Source organism: Paroedura picta, chromosome 11 (assembly GCF_049243985.1).
Source record: "Paroedura picta isolate Pp20150507F chromosome 11, Ppicta_v3.0, whole genome shotgun sequence".
Lineage (NCBI taxonomy): Eukaryota > Metazoa > Chordata > Lepidosauria > Squamata > Gekkonidae > Paroedura > Paroedura picta.
In genome coordinates, this window is record NC_135379.1 from 28,192,112 (window position 1) to 28,210,965 (window position 18,854).

The window sequence follows — 18,854 nt, forward strand, 5'->3', positions numbered from 1 at the left end:
TATAAATATGATGATAGTCTATTATATCAAGATAAGCATGCAAAAATAATATATTTACAATGTTAAGAACCCAAATTTTCCCCAAAAGAAATAATAAATTTACTCCTTTTGTAAGCTAGCTACTCGAATGCTATACTGAAATTATTTGAATACAGCATGGTGAGGACATGTTTTTGCAAGCTATGTACTTCAAGATTGAAAGGATTGTTTTTCTTCCTAGAGTTCACTTTCTCAGAATAGTTTTAGGGTGGCATTAAAATGGGACATCTGGACCTTGCATATTCAACATGGGAAAGATGTATGACTTCCAACATAGCAAAATAGTAAAATGAGGAAATATGGAGTTGCTAGTGTCACAATTATAAAGAAGATGTAAGAAAGTATTAAGAGTTACATGCAATACATGAGCTAAGTGATTTTAAATGCACTACAGAGAAAGATTTCCATGGAAGTGATGACTGCAAGAGATACTGGAAGAGAAATGGGTTTCAGAGATGTTCATGAATCAAGGAGGTCTATTGATATTCCAGGTAATAGCTAAAACCTGATCACTGATAAATTCTGCCCCAAAATAAAATCTGGATTTAATATCCTGGTGTTCATCCCTTATATTGGGAAACCAGGGAATGCAAACTCAGACTGTCTGCAATCTCCTGCCCCAATTAAAGTTTCCCAGTGAGGAAAATTTCTATGGAAGCATTCAATTTCACACACCGGGCAGATTACTATAATTGGGTTAAAATTAAATAGATTAGCTGATTCATATCTTGTCTCTTATTAAAATCCTCCAGATTTATGTATTCTGAAGTCATTCACCTACAAATGCACAAAGCTGTTTTAATGCCATAACACAAAACAATCCTAGGTTTTATACTGGAACTGGACATGGTAGACATGGAAGGAAAAAAACTTTATATTAGTAGGCGATCCAGACCATACCATAATAAGCAATGTAGAAATCATCCATCTCTTCTACCTTGTTTCTGGTAACAGTAGTTTAAATTGTTTAAACTACCTGTAGAACAATGCTGGCTAGATTTGGGGGGGGGGGGGGTCACAAAGTTCGACAGTGGAATCTACAGCCTCAGGAGGTAGTGAGCTCCCCCTCAATGGCAGTCTTCAAGCAGCAGCTGGACAGATACTTATCCTGGAAGTTCTAGGCTGACCCTGCATTGAGCAGGGGGTTATACTAACTGGCCTGTAAGGCCCCTTCCAACTCTATGATTCTATGAGTTATTAGATGACAGGGCTGAAATCTTAGTGGCCTGGTATGCAACCACAAGTACACACTGTTTAAGTTACAAATAATTAATATTTCCCTAATATATTACTTAAGCAGAAACAAGAATATAGCAAGCAGTCTATATTGAACATTATAGTGCAAGTAGAAGAAAGCTTTTGATTGTGTGCATCACAACAAATTGTGGGATGTCCTGAAAAATTTTGGGGTGGCTCTGCATTTGATCAAACAGATGCACTTGTTCTACACAAATCCAGAAGCTATTGAACCATTTAGTGAAACTGACTAGTTCAAAATAGATAAAGGAGCCCACCAAGGTTGTATTCTTTCCCCCTTCCTGTTCTTCTATGTTGAGATCATTATGACTGAACTCAAAGAATCAAACACTGGAATCTTCAGTATGCTGATGACACTACCCTTCTGTCAGAAACTAAGGAAGGCCTAGAACAGCTGATTACAATGGTCAATGAAGGAAGCAAGACATTTGGACTTTTTGTAAATACTAAAAAGACAAAAATAATGACCACTGCAAGAAACGGAAATGTCACAATAACTATTGATGGTGAAGAGATCGAATGCATTCAATACTTTATTTTTCTTGAATCACAAATTGATGTGAGTGGCAACAGCAATATGGAAATAAAACGTCGAATTCCTCTGAGTTACTCAGCAATGATGAGCTTGAACAGAACATGAAAAATCAGGGACATAAGCCTGCCTACCAAATGTAGATTAGTTAGATCAATCACATTTCCAATAGCCACGGCTGTGAAAGTTGGACGATGAAAAATATTGGACAAGAGAGGAATTGAGTCCTTTGAACTCTTGTGTTGGAGAAGGATTCTGCAGGTTCCATGGATAGCAAAAGTCACAAACGAAGTGCATAAAGTCTGATATATCATTAATAGGTACTCTGGCTTATTTCATTTGGCCATATCATGAGATCCAGCTTAATGGAAAAAACAGATTGGTCAGTGGAAAAAGGAACCAGGCTGAGATCAAAATGGACACCGGCCAGAACATAGACGGCTTACAGAGGCAGTGCAGGATTGAGGATTGTGGCAACAGCTGTTCCAAGGGAGCTGGACAGGACTGAATGGCTGACAACAGATCTTTGACAAGGGAAAATGAGATTAATCACAAATTGAATGTTGAAAAAAAATTACTCAGGTATATGAAGTTGCAGGAGCAAAGTATGACAGAAATATATTTGAGATGATCAAATATGACTATGATTCCTTTAATTTCCAAGTTGGCCCTGCTACCCATCCATTCAAATTCCTAGAGGATGTTCATGTACTTGGAACTTCTTCACACTGCTTTATTTTTTACTCATGTTTTCAACAGCTAATAAATGCTAGAACTTGTTTCTTTAAACAAAAGGTTCTTTGCCATACATTGGTTTTTTGAGAACTTGCCGAGTTCATCCATTTTTGCTAGAGCAGTTGACCAAACTTTTAATATGGTGATCCACTGGTCCAAATTCATTTGGTACTATGTTTAAGGCCCGCTGTAGCCCAAATACATTGGGCGGACGGCTGGGTGCGGGAGGCAGGCCGGTGGAGGGGTGGGGAGCAACGGGCTTAGAAGGGGCCGGGAAAGCCCCCCCTCCACCGAAGCTTCCCCTGTCTGCCCCCTTCCCCGGTGAGTCCCTGGCTTTGGCAGCGAAGCATGTCTGAGGGATGTAGCTTAGCCTGGTAGCTTCTAAAAGACTGAGACTGGTGAAGGGAGGAAGAAGAGGGAATTTTTTCCAATTTGAACCACCCACAATTTATCTTTTTGGAGATCCTGCTTTTGATATGCTCATCTCGCAAGGCTTGTATCACAAGGCTTCAAGAGGAACTAAAGATCATAGAAACGTAGAGGGAAGAGAAGACCATTTTTCAACCACAGAGCTAGATTTCTGGGAGAAAGAGAAGAAGGAAGTGCCAGCTTTTGTGAGTGGAACGACTGTCATGGAATAAACTTAGTAAGACATTAACGGTGTGTATCAATCTGTACTGTTCCCATTTCAAGGATTATTAGGCGGGCCAGCAAGAGACCAGAAGAAAAGGGCTTAATTTAAGAAGAGTGGAAGGAACAGCTGGCCTGTCTCTGTAGCTGTGCTACAGAGATGAATTGGGATTTAAACTGTTTTAGCCCATCAGTGCATTTTAAGCATGTTTGAAGGATTGTTAAGAACTAGCACGTGTGTTTAGAAGAGACCAGAAGGGGCACAGCAAGATGGAATCAAGTTAAGTTTGGCCAGAGCAAGCTCCTGTGCCACAAGAGGACAATTCACTGCAGTGAGAGGCAGAGCCGGGGGGAGACACACAAGTCCCCACCCCCAATTTCTCCACTGATAGTTTTCCTGGAGACATCAGAGGCCTGCTCCAATGTCTCTGGATCTTAGGTCTCCTATGCGCTGGGCCCCGACAATCCCACCCATCATCGTTTGCCGATCTAACTCGGAACTGCTTTACGTCCCGGATTGGTGCGGATTTTACAACTCAGAACGCAAATAAAAGGACTCAGGACTAAACATACTTTCAGCTAACTCCAACCCTCACCCACCCTCTTTTTGCTCCATGAGAACAATATCACCTGCTACTAACCAACAACAATCCATCCGTCAGAGGGCAGATATCTGAGATCTGGAGGAGTGGAGCCAAGTGGGAGGCAGCAGGAAATATAACTGAGTAAAAGCACAATTTCTTAGCTATTTATTTTTCTGGAGATCTCCCAGCAGATAATTATGATGTATATTCCCTTTCCTTTTTAACTTTATATAACCTCCTTTACTACATGAAAAATAAATTAAAAAACAATAAAAATAGAAGATGACAAATTATTTCTCATATATCTGTGTGGCATAAAGCCAGTTTGATCATCATGTATCACTTCTGATATGCACCTTTTAAGTCTTTTGGCCAATATCTTGGCAAAATTCTGTAATCCACATTCAGTAATGAAATAGGTCTACAAGACTGAGGCATTAGTGGGTCAGAGCCTTCTATATGAATTTATGTCAAATATGCCCTGCTCTCAGGTTTCAAGAAAAACTGTCTGGTCTCTCTACAATTTCATTTATTAGTTCTTGAACAGGACCTGAAACATTATGAATCATTTTTTAAACAGAATTCTTCTTCCCTGAAAGAGTCACACTCTTGCTGGATTTCCCAGGGCCCGTTGGTTGGCTCTAAAAGCATAAGCATAGTTGGAACGCATGCAGAGCAAGCAAAGGGATACAGGGGGTGGAGCCCCTTTCCTCTGCTGTGATGGGGGAGGGGTAGATATTGAAATAGATATGGGACAACACATGAAGCAGGAGGAGAAGACACCTGTTCTGCCTTGTGCCATGGCCTGAACCAGAATTCAAATAGCCATAGAGGCCATCTAGTCCAGGCCCCTGCTCAACGCAGGATCAGCCTCAACCATCCAGGAGAAGGATCTGTCCAGCCGCTGCATGAAAACGGCCAGTGATGGGGAGCTCCCTACCTCCTTAGGCAGCCCATTCCACTGCTGAACTACTCTGACTGGGAAATTTCTTTCCTGATATCCAGCTGGTACTGTTCTACACACAGTTTAAACCCATTACTGTGGGTTCCTGCCCTGCTCTAAGTGATAACCTTTCAGATATTTAAGAACAGCAATCATATCTCCTCTTAACCGCCTCTTCTCCAGGCTAAACATTCCCAGGTTTTTTATCCTTTCCTTGATAGGCTTGGTCCCCAGGTCCCAAATCATGTGCAAAAATCACATGCATCGTTTCCTTCCAGTATTCCAATAATAACACAGAAACAACTAGCATTATGATCTGCACCATATAACAATAAAAACTGTTTTAGGTTTAAGGACAGGGTAAATTGTACATTACCTTTGCCTCAATAATTATTTTACACATAAAGTTTGCAATCCTAAAAACAGTTTCCTGGGAGTAAGCCCTATTGAATAAAACGAGGATTTACTTTCATCTTTGTCCAAGATGGCAGCCAGGGCAGTTGCACAAAGAAGATCGCTCCCAATTAAATTGACCTAAAATTTAAAAAGTCCAAAAAAGCCATGAAAAAAATCAAATTTGGCCTACCAACCAAGTCTCAAAATAACCCAAAACCCAGATCAACCACCCAGACCACGAAACTAAACTTGCTCTATGCAGGCCTACCCTTAACTTTGATCCAAAATCTATGATTGGTCCAGAATGTAGCAGCCATGGGCCTCACATGTGGAGACCCCACATCAGGCCCACTATCCAAGAACTACACTGGCTACCAGCTGAATTCTGGATCAGACTTAAGACCATATTTGATCTGGGCCCATTGTACCTGAGGGACTGCCTCGCTGTAAACACCCCCCATAGAGCTCTACCCTCCACCACTTTCAAGTGGCTGGTGATGCGTGGCTCCAAAGTAGCATGTCTGACCTCAAACAGGGCCAGAGCTTTCTCTGCCCTGGCCCCCCACCTGGTGCAATGAGCTCCCTGAAGAGCTCAGGGCCCTGCCAGAGCTAATACAGTTCCACGGGGCCTGCAAAATGGAGCTCTTCTGCCAGGCATTTGGTTGAGGTCGACACTACTAACAACATCCACTGAGCCACCTAAATCCCTCCCTACAAACTGAATCAACCACCCTATGAGATCTCAATTAATAGGTTAATTGTTACTACCAGTTTCTAGAATATTGTTGAAGCTACTGCTGTACTGCTGTTCTATTCAATGTTGCCATAGAACTGTAATGTACCTACTCCTACATTCTCCCACGTTCTATGTAACCTATGTTTTACCTTGTTCTATATAAACCACCGTGAGCCAAAAGGGAGGGTGGTATATAAATATAAATAACAAATAAATAGTGAAGAATTGTTATTCTTCAGTGGCCGAGATGTTGTAAAGGTATGAAACAATAAACAACTCAATTTTTTATGGGTTATCGATATCTGGAATGAAATTTATTTAAGCTTTGTAACATGGAGGCATTACCTGTATAGCTATTATTGAGAAAATTAAACAGTATGGCGAACAAATGCAAATGGGATATGCTAATACGTAATTAAAAATAGTCTTCCACATATTAATAACAAAGGCTGAGAAATACACTGAGAGATTTCTTTTCACGCAAGAATGCATGACAATTTCAAACTGCAAGGCTAATGTTAAAGCCTCATAATGACACTAAAATAAATAGAAGCAATAAATCTTTGCTTGTACTATTTAAAGGTGACAGATAGATACAAACCATGCATGATACACACTGTTTGTATTTTATTAGCCTAAAGGCTATTTAGAACAATTGCCAATAACACAGTCACGCCATGCAAGGATCCATTGTGCAGCCTTCATTGTTTCCTGCAGCCATCAGTTCTATGCTTAGGATTAATGCTACACCTTCGTGAAACAGCTCCCTTATTTTGGTCTGGGTTAATTATAGGTCCATCTTTAAAGAGGCATAAACTCAGTTTTGTAACTGAACTGCACCATGTTTACTTGGAATAGCTGTCTGTTTAGTTTAAATAAAATTTATTATACATGGCATGTGGTATATTTGAAGCAAGATACATTAATAACATTCCGTCATATTTCAAACATTCTCTAGCTTTTAGTGTATGAAAAATACACATATTCATTTCTCAGCCAAAAAGTACATTCACAAATAATATTCTAAAAGCCTTATGGTTTACTGCTTAAACTACTGTGTACTGCTTGTATTGTTAAATAATGAAGATATTTTCTCCTGCAAGTAAAAAAAACAGCTCCAACTTTATACAGCAACCAACCAGATGCAGCAAAAAAAAAATTCCCTCTCACACTTCCTGTTCTTAGTGACTATGTGACACCAGCCCCCTTCCTTCACTTACTTCCAGAAAGGGCAATGCTCATATAACAAGAAACCACAATTTAGCATTTGTTGATACATTCATGTATGGTTCTCCCTTTCAAATTCTACCCCCACCCCCTGTTCCTCTGTACTAATATGGTCTTACACATGACCATTATTGCAGGACCCAACGCCTCCCAGCAACTCAGTCAATAAATTTGTCAATGACTGGTAGCAAAGGTTATCAGCCACCATTGATGAGATCGCACACCTTGGTATACTGAGGAGCTATGCAAAAAGAAACAGGAACTGAGATGACTAGAGTGAGTTTGGAGAAACACTCACAATGCAGTCTCAAGAACATCTTATAGGCAGGAATGATGATGGCATCTGGGGGGAATGATGATGGCATCTTATTAGCTTAGGGCTAATCCTGTGTTGAGCAGGGGGTTGGACTAGATGGCCTGTATGGCCCCTTCCAACTCTATAATTCTATGATTATAGGACACTAATGAAAGCCTATGAGATGGCAGCAAAAGTCATGAATAGGGAGTACTTCATGACTTCCATTGCATCCTGGGGCTCCGCTGTGACCTTCCCCCAACCCTTGATACACTAAGTGGACTGGAGACCCCTTGGCCATCTCTGCAGGTGGTCTTTGACAGAAGCACACCTTTCCTGTCTTGACAGAGTGCAATTAATAACTTCATACTCCATCAGGAATTTGGGAGTGGTCCTTGATGCCTCCCTGATGATGGAGGCTCAAGATCATGAATGTGGTCCCCAGGCGGTTTACCATCTTTGTTAAGTGAAGCTATTAGTACCCCATCTGGCCCCAGCTACAGTAATTCATGTGGCAGTCATCTCCAGACTGGTATAACTCACTCTATGCAGTCAACGCTTGGATTTGATCCAGAAATTACAGCTGGTGCAAAATGCAGTCGTGCAGTTTTTTTTTACTAGGATCCCTTAGGGAGCACATATTCAACTAGCTGCACAAACTGCTGATAGAGTTCCAGATCAAGTTCAAAGGGCTGATAATAACCTTCAAGGCCTTATGTGGTCTTGTGTATCTGCAACGCCACCTCTCCCAACATGCCAGAAAAGCATTATGTTCTGCAAATACCAACTTGTTGGAGATCCCTGGTCCCAGAGAAATCTGGCTGTTCTCAACCAGACCCAGGGCCTTTTTCAGCCCTGGCTCCTGCCTGGTGGAATGAGTTGTCAGTAGGGACTTAGGCCCTGATGGAACTAACTAACTTCTACAGGACAGATTCAAGTGGGTAGCCGTGTTGATCTGAAGCAGCTCAACAAAACAAAATCAGACTCCAGTGGAACCTTTAAGACAAAGATTTATTATACAGGGTCTATAAAACAGAACGCTTCCACAAGACCTACAGTTGAGGCCAGGATGAAATGAAGAAGTACTATGGGCATCCCTACCTGATTTGCCCCTTTCTCCATGTCCCAACTTTCTTTCCCATCTCCCACATCAGTTCCCCCACATACATCTACAGAATTCCACCATGCCTGTAGATGAGATGATTAAAAAGGCACAGGGGTTTGTGGAAGCAGAAATCAGCATGGAAATGAATTTTAAATTGTTTTAAATTTTAAGATGATTCTCATGTTAATGTGCATGGTCCCAAGCCCACTAGTGGGGAAGGGGAGCCTAGAAATAACATGAATAAATGAATAAAATCCTGATTGTCGTGCTCACCAGAACTCGGAAGTAGGATTCTGAACCAAGGACAGAGTCAGAATAAAGTTGAAGTACTGTAAAGATGAGAAGCCAGAATTCACAAAGGAAAGGGAATGAATATGAAAGGGATGCTCTCAATATCTCAACTATGTTTTAATAAGTTCTTGGGCTATAGTCATGCGTAAAAACTCACTGCGGGTCTATGTCAAACCAAATAATTAATAGTGCCAATTATCACATCAAAAGACACAGCTGAATGTTGTTCTGCAGGACTAGAACATTAAACTATAGCTGCGGGTGCCAGGAGATTGGACAAATGCCACCTGCTTTATTTAGTTATATTTATTCATTTGATGTATATATTTGGGACAGTGTACGTGGAACCGCAGAACTAGAATATTTAAAACATAGTATAACAATATGAACAGAAGATGTAATGAATAAGAACAAGCAGGCAAAATTCGAGACTTTGTGCACAGGGTAATGGAGCAGGTCAGAGGGAGAGACAGCAACTAGGTGGCAGCTTTAGGTAGGGGTGTGTGGAGTATCAGAGTTGCTTGACAGGGGAGCTGGGTTTGAGGGAGGCTTGTGAATGTAACAACTACGGGAGCACAGAGGAACACTTAGTTTGGTACAGCAGAGCTCCTATTATGACCATGTGCATGGAGAAAGATAATTTATGTAGACCTGTGAGAATGCCAAGAAGATGAATAAATGTCAATTGAATGCTAAGTGTTTCCTTATTCAGGTATCTGCAAACTGCAGGTCCCGGTTTAGCCTGTAAATAGCTATTATCAACACTCCAATGTCAACCTTATGCATTTAGTTATCATACCCCTGAGCAATCAGAAAAATAGATTCAGTGGATAGCTGTAAACTTTAAGAAAAGGCAGCATGAAAATTAGAAAGTTCTTCACAGGCTTCGTTGCACATTTTTTTTTGCCTGTTGTCTCTGCATAAGCTATAACTGCTTCGACAATGCATCTTATGATAAAACATTTGACAAATCAAAGGCATGCATTCTTGTTCAGCCCAGCTCATCAATTCACTAATCAATATTGTGGTTGGAGAAACAAAAAACTGAACAGAGGAAAAACGAGCAAATAGGATACAGTATGATGAAGAGAACATAATTAGGAAAGGCAATTGGGAATAACACTGATAGGATCGTAAAAGACAAACAAAAGTAGTATGGAAATACATGGGATGACAATATTTAAAATAAAAATTAATCATTCTTTAATACTGCAATATTTATGAAATATCTTTCCCCGCCTTTAAATTCATTTATATGTCATTAACTTCCATTAAAAATCGATGTGCCTCCATCTCTCTCTCTTTCATTTATATCAGGACTTATTTCTAAAAGAGGAATGTTAAACATTTTCCAGAAAAGACTATGGCAGTGTATAAACATAGATCCTGAGCATTTGCTTCCTGGAATGGTAGGGAGGGAGTAGTTAGTTGGCAATGAAGCTGCTAGGAACCATCTTAAGCACTCACAAGCAAGTTTCAGAATAGGACTAATATTATAATGCCCTATTCAAAGGGATCTTCCATTCTCATAGAGTGGTACTGAAAAGTCCAATCTATAACATGTCCTACTAATACAAATCTAATATTCTACTGGTTTATTAAAAGGTTGCGTGGCTAGAATTTTGGTTTGGGGAGGGGAGATGAGAGAGAAAGGGTGCTTGGAAGCTCTAGTTTACAATGTTCCCGCACATATTGTAAGGAAGCGCTGTTCTGCCATCCTTCACATGCTGTGGGAAGGCAATGAATATGCTCTTTTGTATTCCACAGAAAACATTGAATCAAACAAGAAAATCTTTGTACTAAAAAACCTTTGAGCCTAAGCTATGCTGGAAATACTGAAATGAACAAGTAAAATGAATACAGTAACTAGGTTGTATTCCAGTTAAAAACTAAGGATTTCATTCTGCAAATTTAGTGCTTTCAGTATTCATACATATTAGACTTGTGTTCTCCACTATTCTTACATATTATAAGTAAATATAACTTCCATTCTCCAAACACAAATATATTCCTGGATGTTACAGTAAATGTTATCCAAGGTTGGCTCAAAGGTATCAAAGGGAGACTGTGAAAGTTTATAGTATAGTATAGTATAGTATAGTATAGTATAGTATAGTATAGTATAGTATAGTATAGTATAGTATAGTATAGTATAGTATAGTATAGTATAGTATAGTATAGTATAGTATAGTATAGTATAGTATAGTATAGTAGTTTGACTAGGTACTGGGGAGATCCAAGTTCAGATTATCACTCTACTGGGCAAGTAATTCACAGTATCATTCTAAATATTTACCCCTTAAAAGCTCTTTGACATCAATGGATTTAGAAGGTTGTAACTCCTACTCTTGTTAAGACAAGCTGGGAGCAAGAAGAGCCATATACATTTTTGTAATCTTTTTGGGGAAAGCATGTGATAAAAATGATATATATTTTTGCAGTACTGCAAAGCGGCTTACAATCACCAGTCCCTTCCTCGTCCCACAACAGACAGCCTGTGAGGCAGGTGGGGCTGAGAGAGCTCTAAGAAAACTTTGATTGGCCCAGGTTCATCCAGCTAGCTGCATGTGGAAGAGTTGGGAATCAAACCTGGTTCTCTAGATTAGAAGCCACCACACTATACTGGCTCTCCTAACATCTCCTATTTCTCTGAGTACTGGCTGCAGTTATGAGGCAGATCTCATACATCAATGTGGGCCAAGATTGTATTTAATAGACAGGACAAGATACAAGTATTAATACACATATATGACAGTCATGTTTCTAACAATGCTACTTTACATTAAAATAACAAAAATGAATTTTTGTTAGTAAATACAGCTCATATTTATCTTCGAGGGCCATCTGTATATGCCTAGTAGCTATCCGTTAAGGTGAAAAGCAGTGGTTGAGATATCACAGAATATTACATCTTACCATTTTAACAATTTCACTTCCGAATGCATGAAAATGGAATGCTGATAAGAAAGAGGAATGGCTTCAAAACAACTGAGTGTTGAAGTTACAGAGTTTTAATGAATACCACTCCAACTTTTCTCAACAACAGATCTTGCTTTTCATCTCACTTTTGATTTGTTTCTGGAATAGTGATATGAAATAACTAGGACTGAGTTAAGACGAATGCAACATACTAAAACATGTTTCTTTCCATTAAACTTCTGTTAATTCAACTATCTGCACTTCATTGTACCTGCTTTCAACTTTTTCCTGTACCATTATAGTTTTATTTAGATGTCTCTCTCGGTTAATCTTTCTTCTGCTGGTTGACACTTTGTCTTCCCTTTCTTCACTTCATGACTCATGCTTGGTTTTCTCAATGTGCATTCCCATCTCACAGACTCTTTTTTCACCCCACACTCTCTGCACTTCACATAAGCATTTTTTTCCTCCTTCTGTACTAAAGTTTGGAGACAACTGCACACAAGACTGTTAATCTACCAGCAATTTGCCCTGGCCCACTAAGGACTACTAGTAATGGAGGCTGAATGAGACCTCCAGGCATTTCGCCCAACTGTGCCATGATAGGGAGGCTTCTGCCTTTATGTCCTTGCTGTGGGCCTCCCAGGGCATGACTGACTGACAACTGTGGGAAACAGTATGCTGGGCTAGTTGGACCATCAATGTGATCCATAAGGATTCTTCTAATGTGTTTTAAAGAGGGGTTTTGTAGCTACATTGCTATGCTATAAATAAACGGGGCAGAAACCCATGTGGACATAAATCCAGAAAAAGGTAGTATGGGAGGGGAGAAAGTTCATGAGCAAATTTCAAGAACAAAGAAGTTATAATGTAACTTCAAAAGTATTTATGGGGGTAGAGGGAATAGGTACATACATGCACAATCACAGAAATAATTGGAAGAACAGTTATAACAATCCTAGATAGAGAGTAATAGACCTTGCTGGACGGGGGGGGGGGAGAGTGGGTTATTATCTGCCATCACAAAATTGTGTTTTAATGGTTTTTTATGGGATTTTATTGTTTTTATGAATTTCTGTAAACTGCCGCGAGACTTTGGAGAGCGGCGGTATATAAATATAAATAAAAATAAATATATAAATCTATCTATGACAAACCTCTTAAGGGTTTCAAAAAATCAATCTGCCTGAAGAAGCATTTACAAAGAGAAAAATGCATCTATTAATTACAATAGCCTAACCCTTCTGTCCTGGACAAGGTGTTCGCTACATGAATGTACGTCTTGTACAAAGTGCTCCTTATGTGAATATGGAGCAGAAACTGATTACCTAGACAGAGACAAGAAGGTGAAGGGACAAAAGCTTTCACAAAGATTCAAAGCCAAAACTCACACATGTCCAAACTAGTCTGTCCACTAAATAAACCATTAATATGAATTAACATAAGCAGTTCCTTTCACCTTCATGTTGTAATTAATAGAAAATATCAAACATCATTAACAGAATTCAAGGACTCACTGAGAAGTATCTATAGGACCCATTATGCACAGTGGCAGCTACACTGGGCTGCCGCCATTCCATTGCGGTGGGGCAAAAGGCCCTGCCGTTCCCCATGTATGTTCAGGGGAGAGGTTCCTCTGGCACAAGCTGACTGCACCAACGCAACAGCCCCGCACATGCAACATGGAGTCAGAAGTGCCGGGAGCACTCCGCTGCTGCAGCAGCGACAACCTAGGGGATCGAGGGCATGGGGTCCCCACTGCACAATGGTGGGGAGCAGCATGCTGCTCTCCCACTATGGTGGGGGTGGGGGATGCCTCTATCAGCTCCGCAGAGCCACGGAGCTGGCAGGGGCAAGAGGGATGCTGAAGGTCAGGGGAGGAGCCGGGTCAAAAGTTTGGCTCCTCCGATTATGCACAGGGCTAGCCCAACCTAGACCTCGCCTGCCCCCACGGTGGATCCCGGACCACTAAGGAACCCGTGTTTTCTTAACACGGGTCTTCTGAGGGCCTGGGGCAGCAATGTCATGCAATGTCATGCATAATCGGGTATTTTCTCCAAAGCCCTGACTGTGCATAATCGATCTAGGAGAGTATAAAGAATTTAAAATGTTATCAGTAAAAACACTAAAGCACTAGAGAATCCGCAACCTTCTGCCACTCTTTATGAAAAGAAAACAGAACTTGGCACTTTGAACAATGAAGGGCATGGGAATAATCCCATTAAGGGAGAAATATGACTTGATCAGATCACAGTCAAAACTCTTCAGGTTAGAAACTACATCAAATGGAGAAATAATGGAAATGGGAACCACGTAAGGCTACAGTAGATATTTTCAGTGTCTAGCAAAGTCAGTTTTGCTGAAGAATGATGCTCTGATTGTCCTCTAGAACAATGAATTGCAAATATCTTTTCTCCAAGTTATATATAGCCATGCTTACAATATAAAGGACCACACATGACTAACATAAATGGATCCATATTATTAAAATGCAACACAATGTTCCCACTCAGAATTTATTTCTAGTGGTGAAAGTGATTGTCAAGAAATGTACAGGTATCTGTATTCCTGTCTCATTACCAGAAATGAGGAAAATAATGTTTTGGGCTAAGGGTAAAATAATGAGTATATTATTGACCCCAAATAATCACTACTAGTCAAAGTAGACAATACTGAGCTACAGAGATTGAAGGTTTGAACCAATATAATGCTGCTTCATTTGTATGCTTCTTATGAACTTTTCATGAAGTTGGCTAGATAATGCATCTGTACAGAAGCTGTACAGACTCTGTATAAATCAAACTACACTCCCTGTAAATATGCATTAAAATAAGTGTATACTTAGTGCCTACCTTCCAAGCCTACGAAGAGTAATGTGCCACAGCTCTAACTTCAGGTTACTGAAATTAGCATGTCTCTGTTTTGAGCGTGTTCACATGAAACAAAACCTGGCAAGTTCCAAGGTGAGCAACACAATGAAAGAATGAATTAGAACTTTATTAAATGACTACCAAAGACAGCCAGAGAACAACAAGAATAGCTCCTGTAACTGTAGAAACTCAAAACAACTACCCAAGGAGAAAGAGTTCTATATAATCAATCTTTAAGCACAAAGTGAGAACACAGGTAGTTCCACAAAAGGTGAGAGTTCTGCCTGGCTGAGAGCAAGAATTATTAAAGAAATCAAGAAATGCAATGATAACAATAATATTTTAAACAGGATGCACCCCACCTTTCAGTGACTTGTTTGGACAGAGCCATCTATTAAGCTATTTTCCCTATATGAAGCCTCCCCATATCCCCCAGATGATTCTGGAGTGGGACTGTACTTGCTCAAGAGCTTTATAGAACTTTCTCAATTACTGAAGGAAGTTTTCTATGTTCAAGAAATAATGCAAGTGACTGCAGTGTGTTGTCTGATCAAAAGTATTCTTCAAAACACTGCCACTATTATCACCCTGCCAAATTATCTTCTGCAATGTTTGTGGAAGTTTTATTAGGTTTAACAAACATCTGAGAACATCTCCTATGAAAAAATTATTTCCATTATTTTGCTAAAAATATACTTAAGAATAGGTACAAATTTTAAACTTATAGTTAGCTACTTTGGGGTTACTTCTCAATGAAAAAGGTTTTTAAAGAATAAACGTACAGTCCATTTATTGTACTTAGAAATAAAACTATATACACTACAGGGCAGACTGTCACTTCAAGCGACTGTGATAAGGGCGGAAAGATAAAGGGGAATCACCCAACTACATCATATATTAGCATCTCAGCCAATCAACTTCACAGGTCCATTTTTCACCTATAGTCTGGAACAGTGAAATGTTAATGAGCAGCTGGATCAAAGAGGAGGGAATCAAATAAGAGCTATCGAACATTTAAATATTATCCAAGGACTTAAATTTAAAAGCAGCAAAGAATGATGTACTGAGTTACTGCTCTGTGCATGCAAAAAAAACCTGACAGCAACCTAGAGGGCAAGTTAGCCAATCATAGCAAACAAAAATTCAGACAGGGATTCCCTTACCTCATGGGAATTTATACAGCCACAAATACCCTGGCATGAGCCTCCTCTGTTTTATAGTCTTTGACGATTTAGCTCTAGTTAAAATGTCCACAACATTATTACAAGGACAGACAGCAGTGCTTCCTCTATACAAAATATTGATCTTCAGGCAAAAAGATTGACTCAGTTGACAGCACAGTAGTCAAACAATTGGTTTTTGGGGGGGTTCATTATGCAGGAAACCTACACTGTAGAGTTAAAAAACAAATGCTTAATTTATACTCCACAATATTCTACTTACTTCAGGACAAAGAACCTGATACAAGTGTCCTACAGGAATTCACAGATGTTATTTATGGTTTAATCCTTTTTAATCCTTGCAAATGTGTTTATTTTTAGTAATCCCATTTGGAAAAAGCACTAAGAATGTGCTCTACTGAGAACAATAAAAAGAAATACCAACTCCATTCCTGCTATGTTTCATAGTCCTTCTGCCATTATGCTGAAAACTCTGAAGGTTAGCCCCCAAACTGCTTTAATTAAAACTGTAAATAAATCGCGGGTGATCCTGATAAACGACCAGAGGAACATTGTGACATTAAAGCCAGGAGCTCAAGATGAAAAAATAACCTGCATGTCAAGCAGCTTGATCAATATAGTAATTGCTTCAGGCTGGAACAAAATTACACTTTCTGGCTTAAAGGTACACCATTACTGCAGAAGGCTATATTACTGCATCCTGTGCTGCCTAATAAAGGTGTCTATCTAATAAGCCCCTGTCAAATGTTTCATCAAGACACAGGAACTCTGATGGGGGCAAAAAGCAGATTTATAAATAGGAAGTATGCATGCACACTAAATAAACCAGTCCATGTAGTAATAGCTTCAGGCTACAGAGAATCACAATCTAGAGGAAGGATAATTAGTATTGTTTTCTTGACACCAGAAGCATGTGCTGAGGAGGCAATAGGTAAGCAATTAATTAGAAAAGAGCAGAAGTTGGTACTGAACAAGTAGCTGCAGAGTATTTGCAATAATTGTTGACATATATGCCCAGCAGCTATAAACTCCAGCTTATAACCTCCTGCATGGCACCCTATTACACACCCCTCTACATTTCTTTGTATTTTGATTTATTACAACACAAAATGAAATGATGAAAATGTTAATGGGAACAAAAGCAAACCCCCTTCCCCCTTGCTTTGATCCACTTTTGTCAAATATAAATTACACATCATAATATTATTAAATACTGATGGAAATGCAATAATAACAATAATACATTTAAATGCAGATCACTTAAAATATATGTCAATCAAAATGCTGACAACAAATGCTATGCTTTTCAGTAATTGCCAAATAACTGGCCAACTACCCTTCCAGATTAGACAAGAGGATGCTTTTCAGGAGAAGGTACAGTTGTAATTTACCTGTCTCTTTGTCCTGTACTTCTTCCAGGTGTAAGTCATTCAGGAGATGCTCCAAAATCTTCTCTGGTGTCCCAGATACTACCACATATCTGTCAGAAAGCAGAGAGTCCACAGAGTCATCCTCTGTTGAAGACTGAGAGCGGCTGCTCCATTCATCCTCCTCATCTTCTTCATCAATATATTTAAAATAAGGCACATCAAACGTGGGCAAAGGCAGCTCCCTGCCTAGAAACAAGGCAGAATCCTTCCTCTCTACATGGGGGTCAAAGATCCTCAGCCTGGAACTTCCCATAATGTAGGGCAAGTAACAAAGGCATTCCCTATATGCTGATGTATCTTGCCATCTCAGTCCTGTTGCCGGTAGCCGAGTTCATCTGGCTGCCAAGAACTCTGCAGTCATCTTGTGTGCGTGTGGCTGCGTCTGAGCACCCAAGGAAAAAAACTCTTACCTCCAATCACTCTCGGCACTCCCTGATGTGAGGGCTGGGCTATGTGACGACACTCTCCTAAGCACCAGCACATCTTGGTCCAGCTCCTTCACGTGAACGGTAGTCACTTCATCATCCGGCTTTAATTTGGAGAGAGGGACAAACAATAAAGAAAGAAAAATGAGTAAAATCTCCAGGGAGTGGAAAGGGGAGGGGTAGGGGAAGCCTCGACTGGAGCTGTGTTCTCCCCTCTTCCAATGCGCTGCCATAAGCAGCAGCTGCTGCCCTTAATTTACATGCTGTAGCTTCACAATGCACCAGGATTTGAGTAGATTTTTCCTTTCCGAGGGACAGACAGTCTGGGAGCTGCAGTTATGAAGGACGATATTCAAAACATGTGTTTTAAATGTGGGAAGGAGGGATAAATAACAGAAAGTGGAAATTCCTTGCTTGTTTCCAGTCTTCATCCATACTGCATGGCTCTGTTAGTAACACTTATTGATCAAATGTTCTGTTTAGTGCATGTTATGTTTCACTAATGCTGATCCTTTGATTTAGTTAGTGACCAAACAGATCAAACTGTACTGCTGAGAAAGGCACAGAGTACTTTAACAACGCAGTGACTCTGGGGATAGGTCAATGAAAACAGTCACGAAAAAGAATTAATCCATTCCTTGTACATAAACTTTCTAATTAATTTTCAAAACAAAAAGCCTACTGAAGGGTTTGGAATAACATACAGAGAAGGTATACCTTGCAAAGCTGATTTGGGTTTTAGTGCATAGTGCTTTCGCTATGAAGGGCAAAAACTGAATAGTTATATCTGCACACAAGGTTGGATCCACTCATCTATTCCACTGGTGAAAAAAGCACGAGGGGGTCCCCTTTGACCACCAAAAAGACTATGCTGGGGATCATGAGACCAACATTGACAAAAGCTATGTGGAACGGAGGCTATAGTAAGGAGGGGAATTTCATGAGACTGAATAACAAGGTTTGCTGGATCCAACCCATAGCTGTTATCAACCGTTCCTAAGACATGAAAACCTGTGATGATACAACACATAGAGACAATCTGTTTTTGAGTGAACAGTCTGTATAATACATACTGACTGATAAAGAGCTCTCCATTAGTCCCATTTGGGACTCTCCTAACAAACCCCCAATGTGACAAGAAACAATTCTGATGACATTTAATTAACTTAAATGCTTAACAGTAGTGTTTTTCAAAATTCTATTGTTTAATATGCATGATGCTTCTTTCTACACCCTGAGTTAATAAAGCCATTAAGTAG

The 18,854-nt window shown here is 39.9% G+C and overlaps 1 protein-coding gene across 3 annotated transcripts in view; it reads right to left on the reverse strand.

Moving 5' to 3' along the window:
• The window catches only part of RAPGEF5 (Rap guanine nucleotide exchange factor 5), a 128,221-nt gene that overhangs the window by 36,233 nt on the left and 73,134 nt on the right, over window positions 1–18,854 (reverse strand). For all 3 annotated transcript variants that reach the window (XM_077304742.1, XM_077304740.1, XM_077304741.1), the window contains exons 10-11: window positions 17,581–17,699; window positions 17,132–17,220 (exon numbers count right to left, since the gene is read on the reverse strand). In XM_077304742.1, coding sequence (XP_077160857.1) covers window positions 17,132–17,220; window positions 17,581–17,699 — 208 coding nt within the window. The remainder of the gene's footprint in view (window positions 1–17,131; window positions 17,221–17,580; window positions 17,700–18,854) is intronic.